This window comes from Lithohypha guttulata (genome assembly GCF_036872675.1).
Source record: "Lithohypha guttulata strain CCFEE 5908 chromosome Unknown scaffold_9, whole genome shotgun sequence".
Classification (NCBI taxonomy): Eukaryota; Fungi; Ascomycota; class Eurotiomycetes; order Chaetothyriales; family Trichomeriaceae; genus Lithohypha; species Lithohypha guttulata.
In genome coordinates this window covers 123,235-143,743 of record NW_027042758.1, presented here as the reverse complement: position 1 = coordinate 143,743, position 20,509 = coordinate 123,235, and the positions used below count along the sequence as shown (strand labels likewise).

At 48.9% G+C, this 20,509-nt stretch overlaps 8 protein-coding genes across 8 annotated transcripts; 2 read left to right on the top strand and 6 right to left on the bottom strand.

The window, feature by feature from the left end:
• Nucleotides 1-104: 104 nt before the first annotated feature.
• On the top strand, nt 105-1,112 carry LTR64_008397 (uncharacterized protein; the record flags this gene model as incomplete). The annotated part of the gene is made up of 2 exons (XM_064902711.1): nt 105-372; nt 424-1,112. 2 exons carry the CDS (start codon nt 105-107, stop codon nt 1,110-1,112), a joined length of 957 nt encoding a protein of 318 aa, XP_064750850.1.
• Nucleotides 1,113-2,048: 936 nt separating this feature from the next.
• Nucleotides 2,049-3,204, bottom strand: LTR64_008396 (uncharacterized protein; the record flags this gene model as incomplete). The annotated part of the gene is made up of 3 exons (XM_064902710.1): nt 2,049-2,651; nt 2,698-3,056; nt 3,105-3,204. 3 exons carry the CDS (start codon nt 3,202-3,204, stop codon nt 2,049-2,051), a joined length of 1,062 nt encoding a protein of 353 aa, XP_064750849.1.
• A 1,445-nt stretch (nt 3,205-4,649) lies between these two features.
• Nucleotides 4,650-5,441, top strand: LTR64_008395 (uncharacterized protein; the record flags this gene model as incomplete). The annotated part of the gene is made up of 2 exons (XM_064902709.1): nt 4,650-4,950; nt 4,978-5,441. 2 exons carry the CDS (start codon nt 4,650-4,652, stop codon nt 5,439-5,441), a joined length of 765 nt encoding a protein of 254 aa, XP_064750848.1.
• Nucleotides 5,442-9,880: 4,439 nt separating this feature from the next.
• LTR64_008394 (uncharacterized protein) lies at nt 9,881-10,779 on the bottom strand (the record flags this gene model as incomplete). Its single annotated transcript, XM_064902708.1, has 3 exons — nt 9,881-9,892; nt 9,969-10,147; nt 10,200-10,779. 3 exons carry the CDS (start codon nt 10,777-10,779, stop codon nt 9,881-9,883), a joined length of 771 nt encoding a protein of 256 aa, XP_064750847.1.
• A 249-nt stretch (nt 10,780-11,028) lies between these two features.
• LTR64_008393 (uncharacterized protein) lies at nt 11,029-11,439 on the bottom strand (the record flags this gene model as incomplete). The annotated part of the gene is made up of 1 exon (XM_064902707.1): nt 11,029-11,439. The coding sequence occupies one exon, from the start codon at nt 11,437-11,439 to the stop codon at nt 11,029-11,031; it is 411 nt and encodes a 136-aa protein (XP_064750846.1).
• Nucleotides 11,440-12,724: 1,285 nt separating this feature from the next.
• On the bottom strand, nt 12,725-14,584 carry LTR64_008392 (uncharacterized protein; the record flags this gene model as incomplete). Its single annotated transcript, XM_064902706.1, has 1 exon — nt 12,725-14,584. The coding sequence occupies one exon, from the start codon at nt 14,582-14,584 to the stop codon at nt 12,725-12,727; it is 1,860 nt and encodes a 619-aa protein (XP_064750845.1).
• A 611-nt stretch (nt 14,585-15,195) lies between these two features.
• On the bottom strand, nt 15,196-18,078 carry LTR64_008391 (uncharacterized protein; the record flags this gene model as incomplete). The annotated part of the gene is made up of 2 exons (XM_064902705.1): nt 15,196-17,718; nt 17,806-18,078. The coding sequence occupies 2 exons, from the start codon at nt 18,076-18,078 to the stop codon at nt 15,196-15,198; spliced, it is 2,796 nt and encodes a 931-aa protein (XP_064750844.1).
• Nucleotides 18,079-18,867: 789 nt separating this feature from the next.
• Nucleotides 18,868-19,917, bottom strand: AAH1_2 (adenine deaminase; the record flags this gene model as incomplete). The annotated part of the gene is made up of 1 exon (XM_064902704.1): nt 18,868-19,917. One exon carries the CDS (start codon nt 19,915-19,917, stop codon nt 18,868-18,870), a length of 1,050 nt encoding a protein of 349 aa, XP_064750843.1.
• Nucleotides 19,918-20,509: the final 592 nt, after the last annotated feature.

The following is a 20,509-nucleotide window of genomic DNA, read 5'->3' as shown; positions in this document are numbered from 1 at the left end:
TCGATAAGTTTTGCTACTTCACGCCCCAGACGATTGCTGTGTCGAGCATGTTCCAGTAGCCAGTGCTTGGTATTCTCCGTCATAGAGATTAGCCTCCCGTCACCATGTCTGGCCACCCTTTGAACATTGGAATCATCGGACCAGCCGGCTTCACTGGATCTTACCTATGCCTAGAACTCATCAATCGAGGCCATACGGTGATTGGGATTTCAAGGAATCCACATACTCTCGGACAGCACGAAAGATACCTGGCCAGAGCCGCAGACGTCAATAGTCTAAGCATCGAGTCCTTGGCACGGACGTTCAAAGATGTTGACGTCCTGATTAATGCTTATGGACCACACTCAGCTGGTCATGAAGCTCTGAAGTATAGTGGGTAACACTTGTCATAAGTAGTCTTGTTTACTGACACAAACGTAACAGTGCCTTTCTTGGAGGTCACTCGAAAGATCATTCTAGCAGCGCGACATGCCAACGTCGGCTATTTTGTCATGGTAGGAGGCTGTGGCAGCCTGTATATGCCAGGAATTGGTTTCCAGTCTGTGTTGGAGAACAAGCCATGGTGGATTTCTTATCGAAGAGCCATCGCAGATAGTGAAGCCCATACAAGCTATATGGAAGAGAGACTTGGCCCTATGGGCTCGGCTCTTCGCGCTTACAGAAATGCAAGAATGGAGGAAAACCGTGGCCACGGGTCTGTCAAGTCACGAGAGGTCATTGACAGCTACGAGCAGGCTGTTGTCAAGAACGATGGTGCTCTTGTTTTTGTGACTGCTTGTCGCACAACTTTCATGTTCTTCGATGGCAATACCTCTTTTCGGTGGACTTTCGTCTCACCTAGTGCTCTTTATCGTCCAGGCAAAAGGACGGGACATTATCAAGTGTGGTATGATAGACTGCCTGTGCGTGGTGACGCAGATGATCCCACGAACCTCGACGGTCGACTGCTTGGTATCTCTGCGGCGGACTTGGCTGTCGCTATAGCGGACGAGGTGGAGAAGCCTACCAAAGTGGGCAGACACTGGAGTGCTTCGGGAGATCTGTCTGACGATACTCCTACAGCAAGCTATGTGACGTTGTCCAGAGTGAGCACTCAAAATTCCCACATATAATTCTACGAGATCAGCGAGTATCTTCTCGAAACGTCAATTCTTGTGATACCATGATCGATTCTATCAGCTCACTCAGATCTCTCAAAAGATCATAGCCCAAATCCTCCATTGTCCGGTCGCCTGCTTAGGTTGTTGGTGCATATTCTCCATTCTGGATCATCTCATTTATCACTTTTTCCGCAACCTTGAATCCTTCTAACCCTGCCGGCATTCCCACATACTGTGATACCTGCAATAATGCTTCTCGAATCTCAACGAGTGTCAGTCCGTTCCTGACAGCCCCTCGTACGTGGCTGGCCAGCTCAGTGGATCGATTCAAAGCAGACAACATCCCGATATTTGGAAGGCTTCTCTGCTTGCGATCAAGTCCTGGCCTTGTCCATACAGACCCCCAACATGTCTCGGTGACTAATTCCTGCATAGGTTTTGCAAAGTCGCTGCTTCCTTGTGACAGCGCCCGATCAACATACGCATCTCCAACAACTTCGCGACGACATTTGATGCCCAATTCATATAGAGTCTGATGTGCTGCTTTGGCAGCATCGTCGGATGACGTCTGCATGATGATGAAGATGATTCAGCGACTTTGAAGTCTGTGCCAAGGGATGTTGATGCCTCGGATAGGATATTTGTCGCCTCAAAGTTGCAAGAGTGAAGTATCTGAAAGCTAAATAGCTTTGTTCATAGAATACGAGGTGGGGTCACCCCAGCAGGACTGGCAAACATTCAAGCCTCCACGATTGGAATGTGATAATCCCGTTACTGCACAGCACAACGATTTGCAGGTGCTACTCACTGCTGATTTATCACTTCATCTTAGTTGTGATGGTTGTAACGGCGCTTGACTTAAATATTCAACTCTTTTACTTTGCCGCTCTCACAATGCTCCATGCGACTTGTCCCTTGTCACTGTTGCCATGTATAGGCAAATGGCTTTTAACCTCTGAGAATATTCTGGAATGCTTCCAGTAATCTATCCAAACCGACCTGATCACCAAGCTTCCAGATTCTCGAATCACGGCCAACGGCCTCTGCTGATCCAAAAACAATGAAACCAGCCTGACCAGAAGGCCCATATATATGAGCACCACCATTCTGCTTGCCCTTAAACGGTGAAAATGGATCCTTGCCATTTACAAATGTGACGACGTGCTTAGCCATGTCCTCAGATGATGTCCGTTGTTCTTCAGAGAGAAGTTCTGAGTAGTTTTGAAACAAGAAAGCAACGTCTAAGATATGTGTTGCAAAACCTTTGAATGGGCCTGCCCACGGATTTCGTTCGTTGAAATGGTACACAAAAGCTCGATCGGTCGGCCACGAGTCAGCAATAGAGATAGTAGGTACGTAAAAGCCTATATCTGAGATGAATCGAAGCACAGATCGATTCACTTCTTCTAGCACAGAGATGGGCTTGACATCGTATGTGTCGAGAACTAGCTGTGTAAGACGGTCATCGTGTTGTACGGCATCCGAAACAGCAAGCCGGAACCTATCGACAAGGTTCGCCTTAGACTGAAGCATGGCCATGAATATACTGCTCTATAAGTCCATTAGCTTCGACCTTTGGCTCGGTGGTATATCTTACATCTAGCTGGCAATCTCCTGTCATGATCCTTCTACACCACACAAGACCAGGTAGCTCTGTGACACTTTTTTCGAGATTGGACGAGCCTAGTTGTAGGTTGATGGTGCCAGCACCCTCCACAGGCAGCAAGACTGCAGTGGGAGGAACCTTGTTCAATATGTCATCTGAGGTTATTTGCAGAAGCGCCTCGAGTTCCTCGTGCGGCTTTTGGGATTTGATGTCCAGTGCTTCGAGCACGATCTTATACATGTGCTCGTATGCTGGTGGTGGAAGGGCTTTCATCAGTAGCGGAGTGCCACTCATTGCTATGACTTGTCCAAACAGTGACTCAACCGAACTTAAGTGGTGGAAAACAGATACTGTAATCATTAGGACAGACACACTTTGTGCTCGCTTTCTGTACTCACCAGCTCCAGCGCTCTCACCGAGCAGTGTGATCCTGCGACTATCTCCGCCAAAGTTATGAATATTTCGATTGATCCACGACAACGCCGCTTTCTGGTCCATGAGGCCCCTATTCGGTTTGATACCAGCTCTTCTAAGATTCTCAGAGTATAAGAAGCCAGACAAGCCGAGGCGGTAGCTGATTGGCACTTGAATGAGTTACGTTCCGTGTGTGGTTATTTCAACATACTTGATACCAATACCAATGATAGGTTGATTGTCCTTTACAGACTGTCGAACAATTCGAGCCAAATCGTATTGTGGCCATGCCTACATATCTCAGCTGGCGTCTGTCCGGAACTGGCTTCAGACATACATGAGACCCTGTCGCGAAACCACCCCCATGAATAAAAACGACAACGGGCAGACCATTGCATGTAGCAGCTGGAGTATGAACCGATAGATTTAAGCAGTCAAGCTCCGCAAAGTCAAACTTGCTGCTTGGTAAAGAGCACTGAATGAGATCGTGCTCGCGCTCGCAAGCATTGGGAATGTTGGCCGCAATCGGACTAGATGCAATCATGGTCAATCTTCAATGGTGCTTTAGTATGCAAGCACATAGTGCTCACCCAGGCTTGGTAGCGTCATGTTCGTGTCCAGCATACTGTAACACAAGCTGCGGCTCAGCAAAGCGATGCTTCAGTGACGCATAAGGAAGGCCTAGAAAAGATTTCACATCATCCACGATCTTGCCCCGGATTTTGCCTAGCTTGGGATGATGAAGTGTTTCCATATCGTGTTTCTGAACAGATGCAAGTAGTGCCCTCTAACCAACGAGATCCAGATAGTTTAAACTACAAGTAAAAGCGATCATGGCATGTGGGGGAGGAACTTTGAAGTTACGACCGAGTGGACACCCACTTGCGTACTGTGTTTTTAGTAATGGTTACATTAGTTGTTATTCCAGCTTGGGTATCTGCACGAAAATTAAACGCTAATTGCTCTTGTGTCGACCTCATTGTCAAGCGGTACGTCTTGCCAGAGATTGCGCACAAGAGGTTCTACCGTAGCAGACTTTGCATGGATGCAAGAAATCATATGGACATTCATTTCCCGCACAAGAGGGTGACATCGACTCGAAGATTTGCTTGCTCGTTAGCTCACGAAATCTCTTGACACATGCAAAATCAGCTAAGCTCGTCAGATATTGGAGATTGAGTCTGAGCATGTGTTCACGACATCAAGGTGTGCGCACAGGCTTTGCAAAGTTCAGGCTCCATAGTGAAATAAAGTCCGGGCGGTAGCTTCATCAAAGCCTATATACTTGATGCGAAGAAGAAGTGGTCGACCCCACATCCTGTCTTCCAGTAACCGCTGCTGGATTAACGAGTGATTGAAACAGACTAATCATTTTGTTACTGTTGTCTAGATGCATGGAATCCCATGCTACTACACGATGGAAGGGACGATATGTTGCTGTCTCACCTCTTGTATGCGGGTCAATTACGTTGCCCGAAAGATCTTTCACATCTGGGGCTGATATGCACGCCAAATAAACAGTCCCTTCAATGGCGTTCTTGGTAAAGCATGCTGGTCAAGCAGCAGCCTCAGGACTGAACCAGACTATGACAAAGAAACCGTTCAGAATACTCTTCGACCTCGGGCTCAGACATTCTGAGGATCGCTATTGTGCTGCAACTCAAGAGCATCTGCAAAACCGACGGGCTTACAAGCTTCAACAGGGGGCCGCAGCTCAGCTTGCATCAGGAGACCTGCATGCCGATGACATGGATCTCATTCTCCTGAGTCACGTACACTATGATCATCATGGAGACCCTAAGACCTTTCCAAAATCGACGTTCGTGGTTGGTAATGGTTCATTGAGATTGTTGGCAGATCCTCCTAGAGGCATGGGCTCTCACCAGCATTTTGACCCTGATCTTCTGCCCCTAGACCGCGTCATTAAGCTCAGCTCGCCTGCTGATAGAACTAGCTGGAAACCACTTGGACCATCCGATGCTTCGTTGGATGTTTTTGGTGACGGCACAGTCTACGTGTTGGATGCGCCTGACCATTTGCCTGGTCATATCAACCTTTTGTGTCGGACAAGATCAAACAAATTTGTCTGTCTGAGCGGCGATGCCTTTCACGATAGACGTCTACTGGATGAAGATCGCGATTTCGCTCATTGGGAGACCGAAGTCGGTCATCGAATGTGTATACACACTGATCCAGCTGGGGCAAGGCAGACCCTGCAGAAAGTCAAGGTCTTAGCCAGCTGGGGCGTCGAAGTAATATCGGCTCACGACCATGAATGGCTGAAATTCAACCAACATAATATGTTCCCAGATACAATCTAGTAACAGTAGGGAATATAGACTGAGTCGTCACGCTGACAGCATCGTAACTTATAGGTGCGAAACGGATGTCCAGAAAGCTTTTGCAGCAGATGGATCATAAGTCGTGAGACGGTGTTACGCAAGGTGTCTTGCCTACTTTCTCGGATGTGTTTCGGATGACCAATACGCTGCGTATTCAATGGTATTTGGGTCCCCCAAATATCAGATCCAAAATCCTGGGCATGATAGCAACATAGCACTCTTCTTTGCATACAAAATGTTGTCAAGCATAACATTTCCTCACAACTAGCTTGTTGTTGAATGCACTGGTCTCCGTGTGCTATTGAAATGTTGATCGCCCCGATTGAAGTACTATGCGAACTGTGAATAGTCCTCTCAATTTCTTGTCATCTTGCCAGTAGATGTGGACTAGTAAAGGCTTTGATCATGATTTCATGTGAACAGGGGACATGATGAAATAAAAAGGTTTCAATACAGGTTGTCTAGCTTTCTTGAGTTCGCGATGAACTTGATAGAAAATAAACAGTCTCGATCGGCCCGATGATTGGCAGAACGCATTACACCACATGCTGTCGCCCTCGAATGCGAATTGATCTAACGATGGAAGAGTTTGCTATCTATCACTTGTCCAGCAAAATAGCCTCAAGTGAAAGGGTTGTCAGTCAGAAGCCTTCGTTGGCCCTCTTTAATTTGTTCTGAAAGCTCTTTTCCGAAGATAAGGTGCTCGTTTGCTGCAATCGCGTCTTCTACCTCCACAAGTGTGTTTCCTGCCACAAAGAACGTCTTCCCATTTATGCTAGGATTACAGATGGGAAGTACAAGTCCGCGCGCTACACCGTCACCCGTATTTGAAGGCAGATCACCCCAAAGATCTACTAGAGCTCGAGGGACCATGGGAGACACTGTAAGCGATTAGCCTTCACGGACATGGCAATTCGAAAAAGAGGCATACTGGTCATCCAGGGTGCGACTGCGTTGATAGTGACGTTTTGCTTTGTCACCGTTGTTCGAAGAGATCGCATGAGACCAAGCAGTCCTGCCTTGGCAATTGAATAGATATACAATGGTGGAGTATCCAGAAAAGCAGCAGCCGATGCTGTTAAGACTATACAACCTGTGACTGTCTTCGACTTTTCGAAGTAGTACATTGCGCACCTGACCATGTACATATGGCCAATTAGATTAATTTCCAAAGAGTCTAGGTTCGGCGGTAATAATGAGCCATTTTCTTTGTCGAGGTCAAAGTCCAGCAGCGTTTCTGCTGAATTGATTCCAGCATTCGAGATTATCGCATCGATAGAGGAGAACGTTTCATAGCCAGCTTGAAAAGCATTGCGTATATCCTCCCATCTTGCCACATTTGTCTTGGTGAAAAGTATGCTTCTAAACAGCGTTGTGAGCAAGAGCAGCTATCTAATAGTGACTTTATACACACGATGGGTGTCTCAGCTCCTTCAACAAGGCATTTGCCTCAGTCTCGTTCCAGTCTGCCAAGACAATGTTGGCGCCGTGCTCTGTAAATGTCAGTCAGCCTCCCTGAGGATAAACCAGATTTCCGCTACCGTGCAGGAGCCGTACAGTCGCACGACCAATGCCAGTCGCACCACCGGTAACGACCACAGTTTTGCCCTTCAGCCTGGTTAGATCAGGGGTATGCAGTTCCCGTGTTGTCATCCTGACTGAAAACTATTGAGATTACTGATGTGTTGTAAAGTCGCTGAATGACTTGGTGGACTATCGATACAGTAAACTGAGAACCTAGGCCGTATCAATGGCAGAGTCGCTATGGAAAGCTTCGATATGTCACAGCCTCTTCGCTGTAGTCGTGGGGTGTCGTACGAGGTGGGGTTCTGACACTCGACTGGAAATATCCAGGTTATGCTTGGGCATGATCTTTGCTTGTGATTTCGCATTGTGGTATTATGTTTTCAGCCATGTAGTCAGACATGTGAGCCCCCTGTGTCAAGCCTGTTGTAATCTTGAGTCTTTCCATACCTTTGTTTGCGCTAAGCATGCTGTTGAGCATCAATTTCAAGATACGGTGAAGCGCTCGCGCGTGGTCCACACGTTTCCCAGGATCAGGACTAATGTCACGCATAGGCTCATTGCCGCTGTCGTGGACAAGCCATCGCATCTTCCATTATTAGCTTGCCATGTTCTTCTAGGCGGTCCGATCACCATAGAACCGAAACTTGAGCGCAAGAGGTAAAGGCTACCCCACATCTTAGATCCGTGTTCGATCTTCGTACGAGTAGCTAATCCTCGTTATTCGTAGATCCTGACCAGAACTTACGACATATTGAGGCCCCTAATGTTGATTGAGCTTCAGCATCTCGCATGAATATGGCGACAGTACGTGTCGACCTTCTGGATGGAGGCAGCTTATCCACTGCTGATATCTCTATGCTTCACGCCAACACGAATTCACGTGCCTTTCGGATGTATGACTGGTGCTTCCATATCTACCATCCAACCTCAAACAGACACATACTATGGGATGTAGGCATCAGTTCGGTAAGCACATGACGCTGCAGCGCAGCAATGCCGTTGAGCTGATCGGCGCCTGGCCAGGACCGCAGCCTTTACACTCCGCTAGTGCTAGACACACAATGGTCACTCGCAAACCCGGTGGGTCCTAAAAAGCCTCTTGTGAAGCAGCTCGAAGCTCTGAACGTGCAGGGTGAGCAGATCGATACCGTCTTCTTCAGGTTGGTGATCGAAACAGAGGGAAGCTTACATGCCTGTACTAATGAGAACGGCAGCCATGCGCACTGGGACCATTGTAGACCTATCAGAGATGAGTTTCCTATGGCGAAGGGAGTCCTCGGTCCGGGTACAAAACGACATTGTTCGCCAGGACATATCGTCGATGGAGAGCCCACAAGTGAAAGTCTTTGGGATGGCAGATTTTTCGGTCCCTCCGAATATGTATCGGAACATTGGGCAGAGCTGGAAGGTACCTGGGAGGCATTCGGGCCCTTTGCCAGGGCTTTAGACTACTTCGGTGATGGTTCCTTCATAATCCTCGATGCACCTGGTCATATGGTAGGTAATCTTGCTGCCGCTGCTCGGGTTGACGTGGGCGGATCTAAAGCGTGGGTGATACTGTCAAGTGATTGCTGTCATTCGAGGCAAGTCTTTACCACCACAACGTGTCCTTTCCCGATACTGATATTCCCTCGCAGGCAGCTTCTGTCCGGACAGGCAGAAATCGGGTATTTCAATATTCCTGGTAGTAAAGCGTGCTTGCATGAGGATATCGACGCAGCTAAAGACACTATCTCAAGACTTCGAAAGGCAGAAACACAGGAAGGGATGCATATTGCCATGGCACATGATGCAGATTGGATATGTGAAGGGACTAACCCTGTGTTGATGTCCTTGCTGTCTATGCATAACAAGGAAAATTTCCTCCGCGCTGTCCGAGCTGGAGCTGCACCTTGATAGATGATTAAGCAAGAATTTTCGTCTCAACCTATCTCTCGCAGCCTTATCACTATCACCGTGGTTCAACACATTGTCTTCGACATAATTCAAAGACGAACTACCCACATCGTGCCATACATATCTTACACAACTCTTTCTCCGTACTACTCAACCCATGGCTGATCAGACGTACTCTAGTACAGACACCTATCAACCAGGATACACAATGCATCGACATCCGATAGTTCGATCTGGGGGCACGATGATGAAGATGACTCCGAGCTCGTAGATACTGTGCTAGACATAGTCAGTGTACTGCTTGGTACGAGCTCGAGTGGTGCGATGGAGCTTGCTGTCGTTGAACCTGTCGTTGGAGCTGTTGCTGCACTACTACCGGAGCTGGCCTCGAGGACGGTACTGTTTATCCGAACCGTGCTGGCAATGGTGCTAAACGAAGTAGCAACACTGGTGGGAATAGGACGCAACGGCACGACGAAAGTTCGTTTCCTGCTACTGCTGCAGTTTTCGGCTGAGGACGACGAGGTTCGAGCTGATAGAGGTGGAAAGGGAGAGACTGATCTCGTCCGACCGCCATCACTGGCAGTGGCTGTACTGTTGGTGACTCGACTCGATATTGGTAGAACAACTCGGCTTGCATTCTTAGTCGATACCGTCTTCGGTACGGTCATTGATGCTTGCTAACAGGCTCGTTCCGAAGACATATAGCTCTTCAGTTTCTGTGATGTTCACATTTCATCAAGAGGTGAACATCGGCGCCGGAGGAGGCGGTGGTTGCGAGTGAGATTTTGCGCCGGACGCGACGGACAACGTGGCCAGCACCATTATAGGGGGGTTAGTATAAGTCTTACATGATGCTGATCTTGGTGCTCCCTGAAAGAGTTATCTGTCGTGTTTGTGGTATACTTATACCCGTTTGTTCACTTGTTACTGGATGGATAGCACCCAGGTTTCTGCGGTAGTAGAATCTATCTACGCGAAGTCTCAAGATGTTACTAGTGTCTGGCCTGTTGTGTCAGTGGGTGCCATTGTCAATGGGCAAGCATGCGGTACGAAAGTGGAGATAATGCATGAAGGGCTTACAATGTCATTGTCACGTCTCCTCAGTATTACGAGGATCACACGCAACGTAAAATTGCGCGACGACTTCTTGCCATGGGAAGTCGTATGTGATGTGCTGTCCCCACCGTGAAAGATCCAAGCTCTTGGTCCTGGCTTTGGCAAAAAAGGTACCTCCTCGATCTTCTTGGTCATGCCAGCATCTGTTCGAACAAGATTAGCACATGCGGGTCGTTCAGGGACAGTCGAGCTTACCTTTCAGAAATAGAACGCAGACTCTGTGAAAGGATATCAGTGTGTCAGAGCAAGATGTCATGGTCAACAGTATTTGCTTCGTCTGTTGACTCTCATTGAGTGTCAACTCGTCAGGAAAATCAGCCAAGATGTCAAAGAATTCATAAGCTCCCTCTTTTAGAACAAGAGTGTTCTCGGACCACTTCAAGCTCTTGAACGACAAGTCGAAGGACATCAATCGAAAAGTGTAGAACGCCTGTTGCATAAGCGTTGCAGCTCTTTGCAGGGTTTGTTGATTGACAAGAGCCCTGGTTTTCTTGCACTCTTCCTTGTGTTTCTGCCAACCTTGTTCTTGACATGCTTTCTTACAGTAATACGTTCGATCCGCTGTGAGATCGGTGAAGTAGACGACGTTCGAGCAGCCCACGCAGCATTCTGTGGTAGGTGTCTGACAAACAGCACATTTGACCGGGGCGTGTGTCTTCGGATCTTGTCCTTTTGCAAACTTCGCTGCCTGAAAGGCTTCGTCTGGAACGCCAATAATTGATTTGAGTATGTAGAGCAAAGTCCGCGGACTAAGCTTGCCATTGGAAGTCGTCATCTCTGGGAATCGAGGTGGGGTGTTGCTTTGGCTGGTTCTCGATAACGAGCAGGGGTGTGGAAGGGTTCTGTTGTTGTGGACTAGAAGTCGTGGCTGTTTATTCCTGCACTGGTGACCTAAACTGCTATTGTGGGTCGCGCACAATGAGTGTCTGCACAGTGAGTGCAAGCAACGAAACATAGTGAAAATTCTAGAAAGCACTACTAATTTTGAGTGAAAATGCACCTAGTTCACGACAACATTTCCTTGTTAAGGTTTACTTTCACCGTCACTCTGACTGCCAGAAACGTAAGTGAAATCCGGTTCAGTGGCAAGACGGCGGGCCAAAGTGCTAAGATTCTCTGAATCAGGAGGAGCCTGCGTATACAACATCGACTTATCCTCTTCGTCATCGACAATCTCCTCCGTAGTCTCGATTGAACACAGCAAGCTGTGCCGTGCCAGCGCCTGCTTGAAGTCGATCAAGTGTGCCTCGCGCCACTGCGTGAGCCATTGGTATATGTCCAGAAACTCTTGTTGCGAGCCAAACAACAGCTCTCGAGGAGCCCAGCCTTTCCCTCTGAGGCCGCACTCAATCTTAGCGAGAAACAGCAATGAGGCTCTATACTGCATCCACTTCCGATACTGCAGAGCTGCTGCGTCGTCTCTACATGTGAACATCTTGCTCGACAAGTCGGGCTGCTCATACTGCATCGGGTAACGCAATGCAGAATCAAAAGGCTGAACCCGAACGACATGGCGTATTTGCTGCGTCTTATACTCAGTCCCTCTTACAAGCATCTTCTCGTGTCCAGACTGACCACCATCAATGTCAAGAGCCAAGCGCGTTTCATGTGACGAGCCAGTAAGGCGAAGTACGCGATGAATCCTACAGTCCGGGCTATCAGCTGTTAGGACTGTGCTTACAGTCTGTAATACTCCCAGCCGTGCGGTCCTGGCTGGGCACGGAGGGTGATCTCCTCAATCTTACTGAGCAACCCTGCATCCGGAACACGTCAATACAGTATCCTCACAGATTCTGGGTCATTCCTATCGATGAGCAACAGCTTGCACATACTGAAAAGATTAATGGAATGTCTGAGTGCCCATCACCATAGTGTCTACCATGCGCTGGATTTTCTTGTCTTCGTATCCCAGTACACTTTCCGAATAATCAGCCAAAACATTCCGTGCACAACTTTGTCTCTCTTTCGCCTCAAGGGCGCCCGCCCTCATCTTCAAGCTATCAATGGGAAGATCAAAAAAACTTCAGCGACAAGTGAAGAAAGCCTTTTGGTTGAATTTGACTGCTCTGGTGAGGCAAAATCTGTTAACCATAAGTCGTGTGATGTTGCAGCCGGGCTTATGTGCAGACCAGTCTCATTTTTGACATCATTGACTGCAGTAGAAGGTCTTCTGCAAGAATGGCTTTGAAACGAGAAGGGGATCACTGGATACATCTGAGCATGCTTCGCAGCGATACTCAGCTGGTTGTCTGCAGACGCCACCTGGAGGAAGATGTTGGAAATAGGCATACAGTGTGCTTCTATACTTCGCAGCAGGTTGCATGGACCGGGAGACTTCGCTGTCAGAGAGACAAAGTTCGTCAGTCGTGTCAGAAGATCGATTCATCGTTGACGGTCAGGAAGAAGAACGAGTTGGGTTCAAAGAAGATTTGACCAGCATAGCTAGCCGGATTTTGCATTTCGTGATCAGCTAAGTAATGCGGGGTCAGAGATTCCACTTGAGTGAAGATTTGTGTCAAGTGAACCAAATCGCGTAAAGTGAGGGTCGTTTGATTCCAAGATTTGGAGTAAATCTGGGTACCGTACGAAGTTGCAATGACGATGAGTTTACGTCCACCTTCACCCACACTTCAACAGTTTGAGCTTTCGGACTTCTTGCAGCGAGGCTATGCTCCATGGCTACATGTTTTCACGCGCGAGAGTTGGATCCTATTCAGATTTCAGGGTTTCTCCGTCCCACTCGTGTATTGTGGCTGCTGGGCTTGCTGATACTGCTGTTCAGTCGTCCTTCTTACAGGCAAAGGTGGCTTGTATTCCGGCACGTCGCTTGTACTCCCACTCTCATTCGTGATGGTCAAACGACTCGACGCCTCGACCAGATCCGCATCAATATGAGCTGCCGACTCCTCAGGCACAACATCACCGCCGAATCGCGACATATCACCCGAGGCAAATTTGCTAGATCTGCCCGAACCAGGTGCGTTTGAGGAGAAGAGTCGTTCCGAGACCCTTCTGGCGAGACCGCTTTTCGAGTCTGGGTTGAAAGCTGGTGCTTGTGGAGATGGGGCACCATTTGCGGTATAGCCTGACGGTCGAGGACCATCGACTGGGGCCAAGTCATTTGCGATTGCGTCTTCGTAGCTTGGAGGTAGATCGTCGTTCGTGGTATGAGGAATGCCGGCAACCGCTGCAGGAGTGGAAGGCGTATGATCAGCACCAGGAGGAAGCGGCATGGAGATGGGAGACCAATGCGACTGTGGAGTTGCTGGAGTGAGATAGGATTGTTGAATATGCGTATCTTGTTTGGTGTCCAGCTTCGGTATGCTGTTCATTGAGTCTGTTCGAGACTGCTGGCTTTGAGCCTGTTGTGCCATCGCGTCCAGTAGCTGTGGGGGTGGACGGATACCACTGTAGACCTCGACATCCAGTCTGATCGGACTCACTATGATTTCCGGCCTCATTCCAGTAGCCATGGCATGTGTCAGGCCTATCCTGACTTCGAGTTCGTACTTTCTACTGATATTGCATGTCTTGAAGGTGGGAGGGACCGTAGGAGGCAGACGAATCTTGTCCCAAAGTTGGCTTGGAATGGTCCAGTTGTCGATCTTGTTGCTTGGGTGTTCGAGTGGTATAGACATATTGGCCATGCTCACGAGCAACCAAGGATGCGACTCTTTCCGCTGCAAATCGTATGCTCGTATTTCGGTATGCCCTATGAGCTCAATCTGCAACATGGACAGGAATATGCTCATTGTACTCTGATTCAGTCTCTCAACCAGAATTCGTAGTGGTAGAGGCTCCCGACACGTTATGATAGCAGGATTGGGTAATCTGGCATCAACCTGGAAAGCGAGAGGCTCCTCGTCTGGAACAGGATCCGGCTTGCTCGATTTGAACAAAGATTTGCGTGGTATGCTATTGCCAGTGTTTGTCCTCTGGAATTGGTGTTTTCTTCTGCCGTATATTTCTCCTTCTGTTGCCGTCGCGCGAGGTGGCTCAATGGGTAGGAACGTTATGGATATTTCGTTTCGCAGGTTCTCGTGGTAGAATTTAGGTCGCACAACAGTTGCTTTCACAAAATACCTGATGTCAGCCTCGCCAGGATATCCTGCCAGTGAGGGTGGTAATGGTAATTTGGCATGCAGCGGTTCCTGCCCGTACTGCACACTCAATTGACCAACTTTGAGATCTTTTATTATGCTCGTGTTACTGACGCAGTCGCTGTTGAAGGGCATCTTAAACTTGAAAGGATATTCATATTGACCTCTAAGCAGAGTGTATTGCGAAGTTCTATTCGTCCTGTAGGGTCCTGGCTGCCGAAGTTCTGGTGTCGGAAAGACAGTCTCTACCTTATAGAGTAACTTGTGAACCTCCAGTAGAGTCTTTTTCTTGTCATCATCGTAACTTCCTGGCAACGACCTCGGTCCTTCCAGACGCGTCCTGCTTTCTCCCTCTAGTTTGACGGTTATGGCGGAGACAGTAGCATCAGTAGGGAGGGTAAGGAGGACTCGTCCGGTGACAAAGTCCAAGTTGGTATAAATATCGCCATGGGGTAGGTCGAGTTGAACGCGGACCGACATCAAGGTGAGGCTGGGACAGCGGCACCAAGGCACGCTGGTTGTGAGAGGTCAAGGATGAGGAAATTCAGCAGGAATTTGAGGGCAAGTGCAACCTCTAAAAATGACGTCGATAGGCGGTGGATGTCCCGGAAGGAGCGTCTTTCGATTAGCAGTTCGGGCAGTCGCGATCAGCATGAACTAACTGTTCCGCCAATTTCAACCATGGCTTCTCAATCTCTCAACCCTATCATCGCAGGTCACAGAAGAGACACGTGAGGGCTGGTCGTTTCTCTGTCATGAGATCTGCTTGAAGCCATGGTAGGGGCCACTTCTGACACGTCAGCAAACTAACCATGCAAACACTTTGACAATGGCTGAGCCCTAACCTGTTTCAAATCACCTTGCTGCTGCTGCTTCTATGGTCAAATTATGTCCACTACATGGAGATCACTGAAGCAGTTCTGAACATGACCAACTGGCGCATACTCACTGCTCGCCAAGCCTCGAAGCACACGCATTCCCATCTTCCACGCCGCAAGACTCTGGCTGGCACAGATTGGTTTGGTATTTGCCCATTCAGATGCATCCATACTATTCAGACAATCATAAACAAGAAGAAGAGTCTGCCCGACTCACGATCCCATCGCCAAACTCTCATCACTACCACCTACATGCTTGCCCACCAGCTCTGACCCTTTACCTACTACAGGTAACTTTGCCTGTACAACCAACAAGTTCGCTGCTATCTTATACCCTCTCATCCTCGCTACCAGGTTACTCGTGAATCCGCCCAGCACGTTCGGCCGTTCGAGTAACGTCGAGCTAGATGGAGTTCCTTGGTTCTGTGGTGCTGCAACGTTCCTGCCGACAAGGACTGTGATGTCTCCAGAATCAGAGGCTGAGTTCAACAATAGTGCGTCGAGAACAACTGCACTTGATGCGGTAGTGTTGACATCTTCGAACGTCACATTGTTCTTGACCAGATCTGAAATTTCATGCTCAAGCTCTTGCAGAGGTGTGGCCTCCTTACGCCTGCCCAAGGAGAAAGCTGACTTGGTGGTTGTGGTGTCAATCTGCTCACCAATCACATTGATGATGCGGACAGTAACACCGCCATTCTTCGCTAACTGCAATGCCAGACGCACCGCGAAAAGATCGTCAGCTGTACCTGTGTAGAGCACTCGAATTTGTGCCATGACGTTGCTGTCGCTGCTCTTGAACAGCATGCCCTGGTTCTCATGGAGGTCTGGCATACTAGCCACGCCCGTCCACGTCCTGCTGAGTTGTCGTGTTGCTCGTTCGTGGACTGGACTGCTCTGGCCATCATTATCGGAAACGCCTTGCCTGAGCAATGATCGATCAACGAAAATTGCAACATGGCAAGTGCTCCGAGCTTCGTCAAAGACACTAACCACCAGAGATGAGAATGATCTGTTCGCTAGAGGATCAGCGTTTGCGCCGAGCGGGGCACTGTCGAATGAAGAAGGGATTTCGGAGACAGAGCCAGTCTCGCTCCAGGGTAAAAGAATGAGGTGACTGCGTGTGTTGGTCGCTCTTTGCACCAGAGTGTTAGCGAACGAATGATCAGGCACAACTGCTATTTGTCCTGACATCGTCACGTCTCTCGCTGTGCCATGTGCTGAAGACCCAAATGCCTTGATGATCGGGTCGCGAGTCGCATACTCCTCCAACTCCGACACTTTCATGACTGATGAATTTCTTTCCGTCAACTCCATCAACCTCAGACCATGAATCCGCAGTGGTCTCTGATACTTCAAGTGATTTTCATCCATGTTCGCACTTGCTCTTTTCTCAGTATTAGTTAATTGAGTGGTCTTTTGTTGAGAACTCTGTCTTCTTCCTGTCAACAGCCCGATGATATTGAACAGACTGGACAACCCATCAGTCCTGAGGTACACCAAGACACGACTCGCAACATCCACCTCCATCTCCTCAGCACTATCGCCCTGCTCGACCGTCGCCGAAATCGGTGTACCGTCCCAATTGATCTTGCCTTTCCTCCACAAGTCGAGCTTCTCCTGGTACCAATCAGGATACAACCACACCACAAGCGGTGTTGTGGCAAACGTCGTAACCAGTGCCATGACCACGAAAATAGTGAAGGTGCGCTGACTCAAAATCCTCGCTTGAAGACCAATATTCAGCACGATCAATTCGACAAGACCCTTGCAGGACATCAGGCATCCGATGGTGAAAGACTCCCTCCACACGAGACCATTGAGTCGTGCCGCGACCGTGCCACCAACAATCTTCCCGATGAAAGCAACTGCTGTGACGCCAACGACATATCCCCAGGTAATGCCATTATCCAACAAACCCAAATTGGTGCTCAGACCAGACAACGCGAAATAAAGTGGCAAGAACAACACGGAGATCAAATCCTCAATCTTCTCCGTGAGCTTGATCGCGAATCCACCCTCATGGGGGCAAATCAACCCCACCATAAATGCGCCGAAAATAGCATGAATGCCGATGATGTTTGTAAAGAATGAAGACGCTAAAACGAGCAGGATAGTCAGCGCGACAACACCCTGAGTCGGACCATTTTCCAGGCTTTTCGTCTTTCGTAGGATCCAGTGAAAGGCAGGCTTGATCGCAAAAGCCAGGAAAAGACAGTACGCGATCGCAACGAGGAAGATCCACAGTGCCGTCAGTCCAGCGCCGGAATTCACCAGAGCAACACAGAGAGCAAGCAAGATCCAGCCGACGACATCGTTGCCCACACCTGCTGAGAGAACAATCACACCCACAGGCGTAGTGAGTAGTTTCAAACTCACCAGAATTCTGCACAGGACCGGAAATGCAGTAATTGCAAGCGCGACACCGATGAACAATGCATACACGCCGAAACTGATAGGCATGATACCCTCATCCTCACGAAATTCGTGGTAGAGGCCATAAGCAATGCCGACACCGAGACCGAAGGGAAGAGCCATTCCTGCTGCACCGACTGAAAGTGCGATTTTCCAATTGGAGGCCAGGAAGCGAAGGTCGACTTCGAGGCCGACGAGGAAGAGGAAGAGAACAAGACCAATGTTTGCGGCCAGTGAGAAGGCAGGCATTGAGGCAGTGGGGAAGATGTGTTGTGTGAAGCCTGGGATGCGGCCGAAGACTGAGGGGCCTAGGAGGATGCCCTAGTAGCAGGAACATTAGTCTCTTGCTCGCCCACGGTCGTATGCTTATCATGCGAGAATGGTAATTCATATCCTCGATGAACTTACAGTAATAACCTCCGCAATCACCCTCGGCTGCCGTAGCTTTGACAACGGCCAGTGCAACAGCCTCGTAAATGCAATAACAATGACCGCCTGTATGACGAACAGCGTAATCGGGTTTTTGGTGTCATAATGTGTCGGGTTAAGACCTTCAAAAACACCGCCTTGTGGTGGTGCACGATCTGCCGATGCATTGCTGGTACCGGATGCTGGAGGACCAGAGACTGAGGAGATGGTACGAGTCACGGTCTGGAGGATTGTGGTTGTCGCGGATGCCATTGCGGTGGTGGTGAGAAGGAAAAAAGATGGATAGAGGCGGAGACTGAGACAAAGGGCGCTGCAGAAGTCCTTTCCTAAAAATCGATGTCGAGATGGACTTCAGTCTTATCTTGTCACACAAAATTGATCATGCGTGCATGTGTATGTGATTGAAGTTGTAGTCAGGCGGTCTGGTCACGGCTCGTCGCCTGTCTCTTTTGGGCAGTCCCGTTCTGCTCCGCAAGCCACGATAGGTCAAGTAGGCGATTGCACAGCAGCAAGCCGACTGCAATTATCGTCCTATACAGGGATCGCGTTGGAGGTGTTCTCTACCATTAAACACTATCCCATGACACATAGTTATGGAAGCAGGTCTGACTGATCTGAATGTTCGATAAAGCATGTTTTGACAACAAGGGGTCCGAGCCACATTGTCGCCACGGCAGAACTCAACTGTGCCCAGCGTTTTGGGTCATTTGCGACGGACGGATTGGCTTGGCTTGGGAATTCAGGGCTTTCGTGTTGGGGTTGCTGGGCGATGATTTTCGGAGCCATGATTGGCCTGGTGGTGGGTGAGAAGTGGATTCCGCTGAGCTTCGAAACTCCGAGTCCTCAAACTCGACTGAGCCAGGCTGCGAAAGTTGAGATGTTGTTCTTGTTATTACCACTTTCTGACGACGGTATGATTTGTACCACTGTCCACGTTGTGTCTAGTGCTGCAGTGTGACCAGGATATTCCACCGCGTCTCTGTGAAGTAAAAAATCTAGAGTTCCATCTATCCAAGAAAGAAATAGAAAACGGCTATATTCTCACTGCACGCATATCTCCATCGCGCCTGCCAATTCCTTCGACATCTCCTCCTTTCGTTCCTGCCCACACCAACTCAGTTCGATACTGCCCTGCACGATGCCCTGCCAATCGTTTATACTCAATTCGAATGCTTCCTGGACTGCACAATAATTTTCCTGTATATATCCACCAAAATATGCCGGATCGTCACTGTTGATACTAAGCGGAACACCACTCTGAAGATATTGTCGTATTGGTAGTTCCGACACTGATTTCACACAACGTAGTTCGACGTTACTCAGTGGACATAGCGTAACAAGAATCCTTTCCTTCGCGAATTGAGACAGCAAGTCAGGATCTTTAGGCAGTTTTATTCCGTGGTCGATGCGTGTGCAATGCAGGTCTTCGACGGCAGAGCGCATATAGCTCACGTCTGCCTCTTCACCAGCATGGGCGGTCAACCTGAAACCAGCTGCTTTTGCATCGTCATAGCTCGATTTGAACAAATGTGGCGGATTTCCTAGCTCTGTACTAGACAGTCCTAGTCCTGTAACCTCGCCACTTTCAAGGTAAGGACGAGCCTGGATATAGGCCTTGTGACAATCTGCAGGCGGGATGTGACGGAGAAGACATACAATCAGTCCACTAGTGAGGCCAAATTCTTCCTTCGCTCGCTGCCGAGCCTTCTTGAACCCATTCACGATCGTAGAAAACTCGACGCCACGACTCGTATGAGCCTGCGGGTCAAAGAACACCTCCGCGTGTATCACCCTCTGCGAATGCGCCTTCTGAAAATACCGATATGCTAAGTCCTCAAAGTCAACCTCGTGGATGAGCGTACTCATATTGATGAAGTAGTAATGTAGAAAGTCATCGAGGCTTGTGAATTTGCGATAGCGAGCTGAAAGCGAATCAATGTCTCTATATGCTGGGTCGTCGGTGGGAAGAGGTGTGTTGTTGCGCTTGGCAAGTTCAAAGACGAGTGATGGCTCTAGAGAACCTTCAAGGTGGATGTGCTGCTCAACCTTCGGCAGGGCGCAGAGGAACTGATGAAGATCGTGCTGACACATGATGGACTGATGGGTCGCTGGACAGATATCCTCGTCTATGCAGGAACAGCGAATGCGGGTTTCGAGAGCCTGAGCAGAGATCGCTCTGAAAGATGCCTGACTCTATGGTGTCTTCTCTGTCCGCAACTTATCTTATTTTCTAGGTCACACGAAAGTCGTTCAGTACTCAAGACGATCACATTACATCTCTGACTGTCAGGAGTTCTGCTGCATAGGGGAGGCGATGTTGCGACAAGTATACAGTCGTCGAGGTTGTCTCAATAATCTCTGATAGTGGAACAAACGTTTTATTCGTTATTGCCAAAATGTCATGCGGAATTTGGGCGAAGTGGCCGGTATAATGGGCTTTCGTCGAGTGGAGGCGGTATTACTTATCACCTTACATCTTCGCACAAGCTGCATCTCCGACACAATTGCAGAATCGATTCAGGTTATTCCGGTTTGTTCATGGCTCCCCATGCTTCGGGAGAGAGAGACTGCGAAGTGTAAGAGTATTCATGTATTAGCTCGATAAAATCAGTTCGTGGTGTTCAGCCTCGAAATACCTCCTGGGCCGGAGCATCCATGGCGGAGCCTGGCGGCCATTCAAAAA